The sequence below is a fragment of the Malania oleifera genome, chromosome 11 (genome assembly GCF_029873635.1).
Source record: "Malania oleifera isolate guangnan ecotype guangnan chromosome 11, ASM2987363v1, whole genome shotgun sequence".
Classification (NCBI taxonomy): domain Eukaryota; kingdom Viridiplantae; phylum Streptophyta; class Magnoliopsida; order Santalales; family Ximeniaceae; genus Malania; species Malania oleifera.
In genome coordinates, this window is record NC_080427.1 from 28528854 (window position 1) to 28544248 (window position 15395).

General features: G+C 37.7%; 2 protein-coding genes across 15 annotated transcripts in view; one reads left to right on the top strand and one right to left on the bottom strand.

Moving 5' to 3' along the window:
• The window catches only part of LOC131168179 (uncharacterized), a 56085-nt gene extending 53694 nt beyond the window's left edge, over positions 1–2391 (bottom strand). For 10 of the 13 annotated variants that reach the window (XR_009140239.1, XR_009140237.1, XR_009140236.1 and 7 more), the window contains exon 1: positions 920–2391. Coding sequence is in view for 5 of the 13 variants with exons in the window: in XM_058127449.1 (XP_057983432.1) it covers positions 920–1114 (195 nt within the window). In the remaining 8 variants the exon portion in view is untranslated. The remainder of the gene's footprint in view (positions 1–919) is intronic. The other 3 variants (XR_009140241.1, XR_009140240.1, XM_058127451.1) reach the window with 1 other exon arrangement.
• LOC131168181 (serine/threonine-protein phosphatase 7 long form homolog) lies at positions 1137–9709 on the top strand. 2 transcript variants are annotated; one of them, XM_058127452.1, is made up of 5 exons: positions 1137–1428; positions 4540–8144; positions 8256–8343; positions 8434–8853; positions 8929–9709. In XM_058127452.1, exons 3-5 carry the CDS (start codon positions 8281–8283, stop codon positions 9088–9090), a joined length of 645 nt encoding a protein of 214 aa, XP_057983435.1. In that variant the 5' UTR covers positions 1137–1428; positions 4540–8144; positions 8256–8280; the 3' UTR covers positions 9091–9709. The 2 variants fall into 2 exon arrangements, with proteins under 2 accessions (XP_057983435.1, XP_057983436.1); XM_058127453.1 differs by lacking the exon at positions 1137–1428 and having other exon boundaries at positions 6066–8343.
• The last annotated feature ends 5686 nt before the right edge of the window (positions 9710–15395 follow it).

The window sequence follows — 15395 nt, forward strand, 5'->3', positions numbered from 1 at the left end:
CGGTAGAACAGAGTAATTCAAAGCTCTTGCTCTGATACCATGTCAAAAAAGGAGAATATTTGGAGTTGACAACCAATTTGATTACCAAAAAATTTGTATTGATTGGTAAAATTACAAGATGTCTTCTCCTAATATATATACAAAAGCTAAGACAAAAATTCAGGGGCTGCTCCTCCAGCTTTCCTGAAAATCAGGGGCTGCTCCAGAATACCAGCAAGCTGCTCCTCCAGCTTTCCCACACTTTGTGCATCCTGTTTTTCCTCCTGTTTCCACAATACCAACCAACAGTCATTACTCGACCATGGGAAAGAAAGTCCAAAATCATAGAAGACCATTAGTCTATGAAATTAGCATTCATAGGATCCACCACTCTTCTTCCATTGGAACACACACCTAAACACTAAAACCCAATTCAAACTGCTAGCTCTAAACCCCACTTGTTAGCACGGGAGAGCCATAGCGCAAGGGCTTGATATATGCCCACGAGCACCCGAAAAGTTCAAGCAAATTAGGTCTTCGGCTCATGCATATATATGTCACTCCCCAATCCCCACATATTTTTCAATGTGGGATAACTCACAATGTCAATTCAGCAATCCCCAATACAAATTTACACACCTTGCCACCTTAAAATACTTCAAATCTGGGCAATACGTTTTTTATTTCTCTCCCCTTCTCTTACTCTCTCTAAATAGTAGGATGAAAGAGCTCTTACAAGCATTTCATCAAACTTAAAGCAACCAGTTTAATGATTGGAATATATATATACATATGCAGCCACTTAGTTTGTTTTTCTGGAAGTATTAACACGCGCATCGGAAGAACAGCAAAATTAATCCCCAACTTTGAAATCTTGAAAGTATCTGACATTCAAAAATACCTGGTAAAAGAAGAGGATGAATCAAAAACAAACACCAACCTTAGTCTCAAGATATTGATCCCCGGCGAGAAACTGAGCAGTCCTAGAGAACAGGTGTGTTGGAGTGTCAAGGCTTGAAACAGAATCCAGGCTGTCCATTTCTTTACCCAAATCCAACGGCTGTTTTTTGCTTACTTTTGTTATAGGGGCAGTGATGTAATTGCTTGACTTTAATTGTAAATGAATAAAAAACATAGCAGGTAGATGGGGGGGACTTGGAGAGTTTCTGTGTTCGTAGCTTGAGACACGGAAGGGCAGAAGAGGTTTTCTTCTTCTTGTGTTTGCAGCTCCAGAACCGAGAGAGAGACGCCGCTCCGTCTTCTTCCACAGCCAGCCGCGAGTTCTTCCTAGCAGCAGGAGACCTCCCAGCCGAGAGAGCACCTGCAGAACCGAGAGGCTTCAGCAGTCGGGCGGGAGAGTGAGGCCGCACGCAAGAAGGAACCAGCAGGAGGAGGTGCGGCGCTGGGTATTTCCAACCTCCAGCGGAGGTTCGCGAACAGGTAAAGGAGGTAATGCACAGATCTAGTTTCTTGGCAGGAATTTCTTGTAGGGAAATTTAGGAAGGAATATAAGGAGAAATCTAGGGTTCTTCGCAGGAGCCAAGAAGGGATTTTTTGGATTATTCTTGGGCTGATTTCTAAAAGAAATTGGAAAGTCAAGAAGGGGTAAATCTATGTATGTATATTTATTCCCACCAGATTTAATATAGTATCTTAGAGGTGAGTTTCTGCGTGAATGTAGGCTAATTTTTGGACCGAACAACGTAAATGCGATCTTGTGGATTGTGACTGTGTGATTGACATGTTTATGCTTTGCTGAATATTGATTGGTGAACATATATTTTTCTTGATCAGACTTAGCACACATACACGCATCAAAATAAACAGGTTTATGTTTAGGTGTTTATTGTGGCTGGTTTGGAATTAAATAAAATCTGAAAATAGAATTAGCAATCGGTTGAAATTACATGCAACAAGGTGAAAGACGCAAGCAATTGAAGAAGCAAAATCAAAATGGCAGGGCATATCAATATAGAAACAAGCAAGTGAAGAAAAATTGTATATATATTTATATATATATAGTTTTTTCCCGTTTTATTATTAAATAAAAATAAAATATAAAATAACACTCTTATTGGGAAAAATTTTTCCAAAGTAATACTCGCGTAATCTCGTAGTTTCATGCTACGAGATTTAAACTCATGGGCCGCTCTGCCTTTGACGCGTGGCAACGAGAGAACCAGCGGGAAGGTGATGCGTGGCGACGCTGGACCAAATCTCGCAGGTTGGAGCTGCGAGATTTGAAGAGAACAACCAGCGAGAAGGTGACGCGTGGCGCAAATCTCGCAGGACCAAGCTGCGAGATTTGCGCCTGAAATCCATTCGCGTTGTGACCCGTGATAAATCTCGCAGGATAGTCCTACGAGATTTGCTTTGTCTACTCAAAACCTTCCCGAGCTCTCTTAGAAGACTATCGCAGAGGAGAAAAAGTTGCAAAGAGGACCGTTCGAGCTAAGCTTGCAGAGAGGACCGTTCGAGCTGGCAGGTTACCGTTCGAGGTGGCAGGTGATCGTTCGGGCAAAGGCGAGGCTATTTAAGGGAGAAAATGGGGTAGGTTTTTTTTTATTTAGCAAAAACGTGAATATATTATTTTACTTACTGAGAAATTTTCTGTTTTGAATTGGTTTCGTTTCATATTTTCGTTCCGATTATTTGGGTTCGTTGTTGCATCTAGAGAAAGGTTAGTTTTTTTAATTAACAATTTCATTAACGTGCAATTTTAGTGTAAGCAATGAAGTATCATAAGATCCATGAATATATCTATATTTATAGACCTGAGTTTTCTTCACAAATCAGTTACCCATGTCATGTATGTTTGTGTCTCTGTTAGTATGTGTATATACTTTGTGTGCATAATGATCTGTAGAACTTAGTATTGCTGTACACTTAGGGCCTGTTTAGTTCTTGAAAATAAATTTTTTTTCCATTTTCAGGTTTATTATTACTATCTTTAGAAATTCAATGTTTAATTTCAATTGTGTCACTTGAGTAGTTTTGACTATTTCAGTTTATAAAATTTATTTATTATTTGCTTAATTGATATTACTTAAGATTCTATATTTCATAATAAAAAATCGAACCGCAACATCAAACCAAACCAAATCGAAAAATTGGTTAACCATTTCTTTGGTTCAATTTTGGTCACAAAATTTTAATTTTTTTCATTTATCAGTTTGGTTTTTATTTGGCCCATTCAATAATCACAATTAACCAAACCAAACCGATATACTATAAATATATATATAATGCATATTATGTATAATATCATGTAAATTTTTAATAATTTAAATTAAAAAAAGTATATTGATCTAATATTCATGCTTCAAATTTTATCTTGAATATTTTAAATTTACATATTGATTATTATCAAAGAAAAAATACTGTTTGTAGTGTCTTTAAATTTTCAAATTATACTTAACAGTTCAGTTCAATTAACCATTAACATTAATTTAAAAATCTATCAACCGAATTTCAATTACCATTTTAAGCGAACTGATTTCAATTCGCATTTTTTAGAGAATCGAAACATTGGTTCGATTAATGGTTCGAGGGTAATGGTTCAGTTAACCAAACTATGCCCAGCCCTAACTTATGATTTGTTATGCAGTCTAGCCTAACTTAAGGGAGTAAGTTAATCATTTGTAGATACTACTTTTTATTTTGAAGGAAATCAAAATTTTTCAAATCGAAAAAGAAATTTGACATCTTGTCGGCTATAAAAATATAGAACTCTATATGACTTTATGATTTTCATTTCTTCTTAATTAAATCCAGACATGTCATTGGTCTCTTCTAATTCTCTTTTGTTGTAATAAAGCAACTGATGGGGCTCTATTTTCTTTGTTCCCTTACTATAGAATTTTGGGGCATGCATATAAGTTGAAGGAATTATAAGTTAATTATTTAGCATACACTCAATGGCACATGATGTTTTGGAGCTTTGCAATCTATATTTGAGATATGTATATATACATACGTATATATATATATATATATATATATATAAAATTAATTTTTATAAAATATTAAATAAATATTTGTGACACATGCATTAATTGAAGGCTTGCTTACAAAAAAGTTTCAAAGATCATGAAATCAGGAAAAAATATAGGAAGAATTAGAAAATGCCTCCTGCATGGAATTGTAAAAATGGGTAAATGCCTAGGAAGTCTATTTTTTTGGATATTATATATTATATCTAAGAAGTCTTTTTTTTTTCTAAGCCTGAATTTAAATGCCTCCTGTATGGCTGATGCAGCGATGTAAATTGCATGCTGGTAGATATCATAGGTTCTCGCATGCTTAAACTATATTATTATATTGTCTGCAAACGTTTAAGGGTCATTGTAAAAATGGGTAAATGTTCAAATTACACTCGGCATGCTGCCGAAATTTCGATACGACTTTTCGTAGAAAAGTCAGAATTGCATGCAAGAATATTTTCAAAGTGACAAGTGAAACATTTAGAGAATATTGTATGCACATGAACATAGTGAAAATAATTTTTGTTTACTATTCACTTAGCATATCACTTATACATAAAATTGTTGTTTTGCGCAGGTCTTTTATATTTCTCGGGCGTCAATCTAGATGGCAGGAAGTTCAAGCAGTATTCCGATTTCGGTATTGTTGTACATGGGGGGTAACATTATAACCAGACAAACCGGTGTTAGTTATAGTATTCCGCCAGTTCAACCTATTAGAATTGGTCATAGGTGTAAATTAACTAAATTATATACGAAGATATACAAGTACTTGCATATTGATCCAAATCAATATGCATTGCGGGTAACCGCAAGATACCCGATTAAGGGGCATCATGATACAATCTTCTATGAGGTTGTTCCCGTAACTAGTGATTGCGGTTTACGCATGGTGTTGGATGCACACTGCGTAGGGACGACATATTTGACTGTGCAACTGTATGTCGAAAACATTTCTCAGATGGGTGTCACCGCAGATGGGCAGCCGGGAACGTCTATTGAGCACGTGGTTAAAGCGAAGGAAGAAGATCCAGATGTTGGTGGGATGCCTGTTGTGGATATGAACGAATGTCCACGATCGTCATTCGAGCCGCAGACGTACGAAGGACCTACTATTGATACGAATTATCATGGTGTTTGCGAAGAAGTTTCAACATAACTACCAGGATCGTTGTTCGCAATAGCGAACAATGCGCTAGACGAGGGGATGAACATCACGAACGATGTTCATTTACAAGATGACACGTACGAGGAGGAAATTGGTGAAGGGACGAATGAATTCCCCGATGATCTCGACCCACCCCCCCGTGAATCAAACGATGCGACGTATACGGTAGATTTCATGGACAAACCTCCTATGTATGGTGTAATTGACGTAGATGCTGCAGATTTGTCCCATGGTGACGAGCTTCCTATACGGGTAACTCGTTGGGATGAATCATCATAACTGAGTAAAGGGATGCTATTCAGGTTGAAAGATCAATTGATAACTGCTATGCGAATATATCACGCTCGAACGCACCATGACTTCCACGTCCTACAGTCGACCCCACTATTTTGGGTTGTTAGGTGTAAGAACTCTGAATGCTGTTGGAGACTGCGTGCGATGTATCGTCAGAAACACTGATTTTTCGAAATCACTCAATATGGTGGTCCGCACACATGCTTGAATAAACTCCTCTCGCAAGACCATAGCCAAATCACGTCATCTCATATTGTTAGGGAGATTGTGAATATGATAAGGGGTGATGCGTTGACCTCAATCGCTACATTGAAAGAATTAATAGATCGTTGTTTCGGCTATTCCATCTCATATAAGAAGATTTGGTTGGGCAAACAAAAGGCAATTGCCCAAGTATTCGGCGATTGGGAGAAGTCTTTTTAGACTTTGCCTAGGTGGATGGAAGCAATGTGCGCTTATAATCCTGGTACTGTCGTCAAGTGAAGGTTGAACCCTATACCAGACAGCGATCAGACCATAACATTTGTATCAGTCTTTTGAGCATTCGCAGCATCTATTCAGGGTTTTTCCCACTGTCCTCCTATGATATGTATAGATGGGACACACTTTACGGTAAGTACAAGGGAAAACTCCTTATTGCGACGTGCCCGGATATAAACAGGCAAATATTTCCCCTTGCACTCGCTATTGTGCAAGAGGAAAGTTTGGACACATAGAATTGGTTTCTGTGTTGTCTTCGTTCCATTACTGACAGGGACTACATTTGCCTTATATCAGATAAGCATCCAGGGATCATCACAACAGTGTCTCACAATTCCGATTGGCAGCCACCGTGTGCACACCACCGATTCTGCCTTCGACACGTGGTAAGCAACTTCAGCATGAAAGTGCACAGTGTCAATCTTAAGCGAATGGCTGAACAAGCGGGAAGGGAGCATCAGGTCAGAAAGTTTAACATGTGGATGGAGAAGATCTTCGATGAGGGTGGGGAACCTGTGAAGACGATCAGATCCCTCCTCATATGTGGACTCAGTGCCACGACGGTGGCAGAAGGTATGGGAACATGACGACAAACCTCGTCGAATGTTTCAAAGTCGTCCTTAAGGGCGCTCGTAGCCTCCCAATCACTGCCCTTGTGCAACTGACATTTTATCGCGTTGCACATTATTTCAACAGCCGACGGGAGGCTGCTCGTAATGCAATATCAGGAGGAAATGCATTAACTCCTCATATATTGCTTGCGATGGAAAGAAGAAAGTTAAAGGCGACCGGACATCGCGTGACGACGTTCAACCGGGCTAGAGGTACTTTTAGCATCACGACTGCGCAGTTGGGACCTCATAAAGGAAACAATGTGCAAACCCTGCGCATTCAGGATTTGCACGTCTGCTAGTATGGGAAGTGGCAAGCCTTGCACTTTCCATGCTCCCACCTTCTCGCTGCATGTGCGGAGACACGACTGAACGTCATGCAGTACGTTGAGCCTTGTTGGAGTCCCGCCAAACATTATGCGACATATGCGGCGAATTTTCAGCCGATTATGCACGGAGCGTACTGGCCAGCATCGTTGTTACCGACTATACAGGCAAATCCAGCGTATGCTCGACATAAAGGTCGTCCTAGGAGCTCCCGTATACACAATGAGATGGACGCTAGGGAAGGTAGGAAGAGGAGCACGTGCAGTATATGTCATCAAGAAGGACATAATCGCACAAGGTGTCCGAGAAGGACCCACTTGGGCGATGCAGCTGGACCGTCGCGTTGATGTCGTATACAGTTTGAGACTCATTCACACCCTTCTTTTTTTGTATATAACTATTCTGATGCGACAATGCATTTTACAGGATTGATCCAGGGCCGTCTGATCTGAGTGTCTTGATAATGGGCGAACATCACAGGGCCAGCCAAGCGTGAGCTGATGGGCATGCGGAGCCCCTATTCTGCTGAAGGGGCACGCAGTTTGCAGAGCGTTGGTTAGAGGCAGACCCCCGCATCGTCCAACTGATACGCAATGCGGGGTTTTATGGCATTTATCGGATTGCCCATATCCAGCTTGATTGGCATCTCGTCACAGCATTGGTGGAGCGATGGAGACCCGAGACGCACACGTTCCACCTACCTCATGGTGAGGCCACCGTCACATTACAGGACGTAGCTGTTATGTTCGGGTTGCCAATTGATGGGCGAGCCGTCACTGGTCGCACTGTCGGACTAGTGGAGGGACCTACAGACCGTCAGGGTCGACTCGCCCTACATACTATGTGCGAGCGTTTGTTAGGCGTCGTTCCGCTTGACAGCGAGTTGGTTGGTGCACGCATCCGTATGCGGTTTCTCAAGGGGGATGCTTTTCGTGAGCTCCCGATAGATGCAGATGCACATATGATAGCATGTCACGCACGAGCCCACTTGTTGCGTTTGATTTGTGGGGCGATCTTCTCTGATGTTTCCGGCAGCTATGCGCATCTGATGTTCCTTCCACTACTTGAGGACTTCGGAGCGTGTCACTCGTACAGTTGGGGGTCCGCCACTTTGGCGTGGTTGTACAGGGAGATGTGTCGCGCCGCGCACCACTCGAAGACACAGATTGCGGGCCCCTTTCGCCTACTCCAGGTTTGGGCCTAGTAGAGATTTTCTTCCTTCGCGCCGACGCGGCGAGGTTTCCTGTAGATTGAGAGGGGTTAAGATGGTCGTCCGGTTGATCCTCTCCCACTCGCATACCGGTTAGTACAAATTTTATCTATCCCTCCTCATTCACTCTATAACTATTACGAATACTAATTCGTAATACGTAGCAGTCTTGCATTTGGGAACTTACGTTTCATCTTATACAGATGGAGGGACGACGTGAGGGCATCGATGGTTACACTTCACACATTGCCCTGGTACAGGTTTGAGTTGGACATGCACTGGGAGCATGAGGTATAAATCAGTTAAAGTATAGCACATGATATTCTTTCTTTCTTTCAGTTGTTTATAGTCCGCTTATCTTTTGGTTTTGTCTAAGTGCAGTTTTTTTGGATGCCCTACACGGAAGAGATTTTAGCCGACCTGCCGCTTGACTATGCAGACGAGAGGGACCTGTGGGTAGCTCGAGTGCCACTCATATGCTTTCATATTATTGAGTGGTATCTCCCCAATCGAGTCATGCGACAGTTCGGGTTTCGACAGGTTATTCCCGCCCCATTTATGACTTCGGGGGTAGATATTGTTGGGGACGATCTCCACGGCATGGTTGGGCGCGGTCGAGGGGTCACAAACTGGTCGAGTACGCACGCGATATTCGTCACTGTGTGGGAGCATCGGCGAGACTACGTCATACGAGGAGTGGCGAAGCATGGTCCGATGCGTCTAGATGACCCATACTTCACTTGGTATAGGTCTATCACACACCGCTTTGTCGACAAGACCGCTGCTATATATTTGAGCCTCGTAAGAAGACTAATGCCACAACTCATTTTATGATATATACATTCCGATTTGAATGCGTTAATAATATATGTTCAGGCTGACATAGTCATTGAGGCAGACCAGATCTCGTCGGATCCTGCGATCCACCGATTGATGAGTGCTGCACTGGACCTCATCCACGAGGACGGTCGACGGATTCCAGAACGAGGAGGTCTACCTGATGTACCAGCACGAGGAGGTCGAGCAACTCCAGTATGAAGAGGACGACATGCCTCCTCTAGTCGTCCAGGGACTCCCCTGTCCTCCCCACCAGTTGTACAAGCTGAGTACTTGTTCGGCCCGTCAGCGCCTTATGCGCCTTCCACTGCAGCTGATATTGCCGGACTGTCGAGCAGACCGACTAATGCCCCATCCGACTCTATTGCTACCCCATCGATGTCATTTTTATTGGACGATCTTTTCGATGGGGTGGAGGTCGATGCACCCCCTATACCGCCTCGTTCTCGTCCCGAGACATCGTATCATTTATCACCGCGTGCACTCCACATGGATGATGATGATTATGCAGCACCTCTTGGGGGAGAAGATCCACATCCAGGACGACGGACAGGACACCTGATGATGCTGACCAGCAAGGAGAGGGTAGACGCAAACAGCAGCCACCACGACCCCAGAGACGACCTCGCTGTGGCACAGAGTAGTTTAGCATTATTTTAATTGCATTTTATTTGTATGTATATCATTGATTGTTTTGATTTCATTTGTATATAATTGATTTTTTTTTATTCTTTTGTATATATCATTTAATAATTCGTATCCCTAAAGAATTCAATACTGCCAAATATAAAAAAATGACACATAATTCGTATCGCTAAAATTTGCATGCCTAGTTAAGTTAATTCCTTAAATTGAATTGTCTTTTACTGCAAAATTCGTATCGCTAAAATTTGTATGGTATTTGGTTAATAGATTTTACTCTTCGCGGTGTATTTAGTGTCGTAGGCAGTCAAAGTAAGATTACATGTGTATTAAAATAAAATAGCTTGAATTTTTTTCAAGATAATTATCGTATAATTTTCCAAAACTATGAAAACAAATTAAACATTTAAGTGTGCGTGGAAACTAGTGTCATAGGTGTTTAAGACTATTTATTGTATTTAATTGTAATCGAGTTTTAATAAATAACTTTTTAATAAAACTATTTTATACCTTATCTCAAAATAATAAATTAAATAACAATAATCTACCTACCCATATGATAGTATCCTAAGGTAATTTTCGTATAATTTTAATCATTTCTCAGTTAAATTCCAATAGATTAGTACTTTGTTTTGTTGGGTCTCATAATAATATTCTCTTCCCCTCCATCGTTCAAAAATTTCTAACTTGATTTACCACTACATGCAAGAAATTATTATGTCACGCTTTAATTATATTTAAAATCGATTTTCAAATATTTTTTAACAGTCCCATCCTTGACGACTTGGGGGTTGAAAATTGAATTTCTATTAAAATTGTTTTTACGCAATAGTCCACATGCATATAATAATTGATTATTTTTTATCAATCCCAATATAATTCCCTAATAAAATAATTTTTGAACTTGACTTAATTAGGTAACATTTTTTAATTAATTATAAATCAGTACAACAGTGGTACAATGTTGTTTTATTTGAACATAGTCAAGAGCTTGCTTATTCATTTCACACATGACACAAATTTTATGCCTTTGAAAATTGAAAATTTTTAAATAGAAATAATAAATAAGAAAAATATTTTGACTGCTACAGTTTAAACAGGAAAAGAGTCCAATAACTTAAACTCCTAATCTTAAATTGATTAAGCACCCATTAATTTTTAAAGAATACCTTAAATTAATTCATATATTATATTGAGAAATTAATATATATATATATATATATATTATATATAGTATTCCTTAAAAAAATTGTATCATTATTACTAACAAAACTTGGGTTGAGTTTTTATATATATTACTTTAGCGTTTATTTTTTATTATGAGCAGACGGAGCAAATCTCGCAGCTTATTCCTGCGAGATTTACCACGTGTCACAACCCGAATGGATTTCAGGGGAAATTCTCGTAACTTAGTCCTACGAGATTTCTGCCACGCGTCACGTTCCAGCTGAATGCTCTCTTGAAATCTCGCAGCTCCAAGCTGCGAGATTTGCTCCAGCCTCTCCACGCATCACCTGCCCGCTGTTTCTCTCGTTGCCACGCGTCGAAGGCAGAGCGGCCCATCAGTTTAAATCTCGTAGCATGAAGCTGCGAGATTACATGAGCATTATTTTGGAAAAAATTTTCCCAATGAGAGTGTTATTTTATATTTTATTTATATTTAATAATAAAACGGGGAAAAACTCTCTCTATATATATAATGGGAAAATGATCAGAAAAGGGAATGTCACGTGGGGCCCAAGTGACGCGAGCCTGGGCCAATGGCGACCACGTGGAGCCACAAATAAACTAGCGAAATCATCATCTTATGAGACAAAACCAATACAAATCTAACAAAATTCGTACCAATATCCAACTAAAACAAAATAAATAAGACCATATAAATTAAAACAAAACAAATACAAACAAAAATAAAATACCTACAAACTGATGTCAATTACCTGCAAAATAAAAATCTAAGAAAAACTTAGGAGAACCAAATGATGACATTTAGAAACGAAGGCTTTGAAGACTCATCTTATCCATACGAATTAGATCTTTCATTTTCCTCGGTAGCACATCACTTACAAAATATCTCATTGAGTTATCCCCCTCGCCTTGGCAAACCAAGTAATCTGCCACCTGATTACTTTCTCTAAATTGGTACTTTATAGAAAATTGAAGGTCTTGTAGCTCATTTTCTAACAATTCCCAAAAGTTTCATAAATATCATGAAGGACAAATTCCAGATGTGATCCATCACACCACCAATTCTAAGTCGTTTTCAATACAAATATTATGATATCTTAACTCTTTACAAAGTCGAACACTACTAGTAAGAGTCCGAAACTCCGCTCCAATATTAGTACCTCACTCAATTGTTTTAGGAAAAGCGGCCTAAATATTACATGAAGAGTCACAGATGATGCCACCACCACCACAAGAACTCAGATTTCCTTTATAAGAGCCATCAATATTTAGCTTCAACCAACCTATAGGAGACTTTCTCCATACTACTTTTCGAGGAGTTCTAACCTTCAGAGTTATCGTTTTCACTTGAAACTCTTCTAATAAATTCTTATCAATAGAAGGCAGAGGATCCTTCACGCATTCTGCAATTTTAGTAAATCAAAACCTCACTGATAACCAAACTACATTCCCCGACACATACTTATCTTCCATGCGGGCTTTACAATATCCGAGCCAAAGTCTCCAATAAATTATAATAGGTAAAGGAAATGTCACATGGGGCCCAAGTGACACGAGCTTGGGCCAATGGCGAATCTCTTTTTAATAACTTCGAAGGGAGAAGGTGTTTCCCATTCAGGTTCAATAGGAAACAGATCTTCGAAGGAATTCTTAATAAAGTAACCTTTTGAAACATTTTGAGAGGGTGACCGTCGTGGTGAAGGAACTTGTCCTTCCATAATTTCTCTATAAGATGGAGCTTGAGAAAGAGGTGGCTTTATGAGGGGTGAATATCTGTTGTAGGTAGGAATAACTTCTAAAGGTTTGGTGGCTTTTGAGGAGGTGGCTTCTTTTGAGTAATAGTCGCTAGCTTTCTGTCGTCTAGCCATTTTTTCCCTCAAGAAAATCTCTTGTTAAAAAATCCGGTATTGAATTTGATGATCCTTTGATAAATTCTATTTCAAAATCAAAAACAAAAAGGATAGTTTGCCATCTGGCAAAGATTTGTTTTGAAATTAAATTCTTTACATCTTTTTCTAAAATATCTTTTGCACTTTTGCAATCAATTCTTAATAAAAATTCTTTGTTAAACAAGTCGTCTTGAAATTTTTGTATGCATAAAACAATAGATAAAATTTCTTTTTTGACTGTTGAATAATTGGTCTGTGGACCTGACTAGGCACCTGAGTGAAACCTAACCAGGGTTTCTTTTGACTCAATTCTTTGCTTAAGGATACCTCCAAATTCGACATCAAAGGTGTCGGTTTCTACAATCATAGAGGCTTTTGGATCAGGTAGACTAAGACAAGGTAAACTTTTGACTAGATTTTTAACCTTGATAACTAGGGTATGTTCTTCAGTCCAAGTGGGTGGATTCTTTTTTAATCTTTTAAATAAAGGTTTCAATATAATTCTTATATTAGGAATAAAGTCTGCTACATAATTTAAACATCCTAGAAATCTTTGTAATTGATTTTTGTCTTTAATCTCATTTGGGAACTTATTAGCAAATTCTAATGATCTTTGTATTGGAGTAATTAATGGTATTTTGATAAATGTTATGACCAAGAAATCTTACGTTAACTTGAAATAGTTTGATTTTTGGTTGTGATACAACCAATCCATTTTTCTTAATGACTTCATAAAATATGTTCAAATGTTTGAAATGTTGTTCTAAGGGTTCTGAGTACACAAGGACACCGTCAATGTATACTATTGTGAATTTTGTATAAGGATTGAAAATTTCATTCATAATGTTTTGAAATTCTGACGGGGCATTTTTCAAACCAAAAGACATTACATTCCATTCGTAGTGTCCAAATGGAACTGTAGAGGCTGTCTTGTATTTATCTTCTTCAGCTATTTGTATTTGCCAAAATCCCGACTTCATATCGAATTTTGAGTAAATCACTACCATATAAAGTCTATTGAATAAATATTTTTTATTAGGTATGGAATACCTAATCCATAGTAAGGCTTTGTTAAGTGGCTTATAATTTATGACAAGACGAAGGACTCCTCGTTAAATTTTAGCTTGATTTTGTACATAAAATGCAGAGCAACTCCAAGGAGATTTACTCTTTCTTATTAATTTTTTGTCCAATAAATCTTTGATTTCTTTTTTACAATATTCTAATAACTCATGATTCATTTGTATTGGTCTTCCTTTTGTAGGTATTTTATCTTCAGTAAAATCCTTTACATATGGTAGTGTATCGTATGTTTCTTCCTTGACCAAAAAGCATTTGGTAAATTTGAACAAACTTCATTTTCTAACTTTTCTTTAAATTGTTCAATTTTACTTTTGATTTCAGGAGTTTGAATTCTTTCTTCAATTTTTTATGATTTATCTCTTTTGATAATTGCTTAATATGTTTCTTTTTTGTTTGATTAAATTAACTCTTTGGATTGCTAAGTCTTTTAAAGTATTGACTTCTTTTTCCTGCATTTTTTTCTAAAAATTCAAACGTAATATCTTGATCTCCAATTTCTATATGAATTCCTTTTTCATCAACTTGAAATGGATAAATTAGTATGAAAAATGGTGTTCCTAAGATAATTTCTTGTTCAATATTCTTGACAAGTATAAAAGTTGTTTCTATCCATAATTTTGAATTATTGGCACCTTAAAGTTGCGTATTAGTTTGTTCATAGTAAGTTGTTGGTATTAAACCTTCTTGAATACAGTTCATATCAGCTCCGATGTCTAAGAGGGCACGGGCTACTAATACGAATGTTTTGTTGACAACAACTTTAACTTCTGTATACCATTTATGTATATTGACTTTTGACAAATATCTCAAGTAGATTTCTCTATTCTTATTTACTTGCATATATTCTTCATCTTTTGTTTCAACAACTTCTTCAATTTTAGCTTTTCCTTTTTCTAAAGATTTAACTTTGAATTGCAATGTTTGCATTTCAGTTTGTATCTTGTTAATTTCATCTTTGGTAATATTTACCTCTCTTTGTAAGTCTTGTATTGTGGGTTGATTATTTTTGTTTTCTTTAACTTCTTTTTCGCTATATCTTTTGACTATTTTTGCAAGATTATATCCTTCTTCAATTTTTGTTAATTTAGATTTTGTTAATCTTTCTTTTAGTCTTGCTAAATATTTACTTTTTATTTTTGGATCTTCTATATGCTCAATCATTTCAAGCATATCTTCACTTTCTTTTGAAATAACATTTATTTTATTTGTACATTTATCGCAGTAACAAAATCCAACTTCTTCTTTGCAAATCTCTTCTTCCGATGAGGATTGTGAATAATCTAATGAAGTTCCATGAATATTATAAATGACTTCTTCTGATTTAGATGAAGATTCAATTGATTCAGATTCTGATGAACTACTTTTAATTAAAACAATCATTTTCTTTTTAAGATTTTCTCCGCAATTTAACTCTTTTATTTCTTGTTTAACTCTACAATCTTTTGAATAATGGTCTTTCTTTCCACATTTGAAACAAGTTACATCCTTTTTATCCCTTGATCTTGGTTTCCCTTTATAATGCTTTGAATATTTTGAATAATTCTTTTTCTTATAATATTCTTTGTCATAATTCTTATGGTTTCTTTTACCTTATTTCTTGTAATATTTTTTATGATGCTTACGTCCTTTTGAAGGAGCTTGGATTTTCTCATATCCATATTGGGTACAAAAATCTCCTAATTCTCCCTTACTTCTTTTAAATTC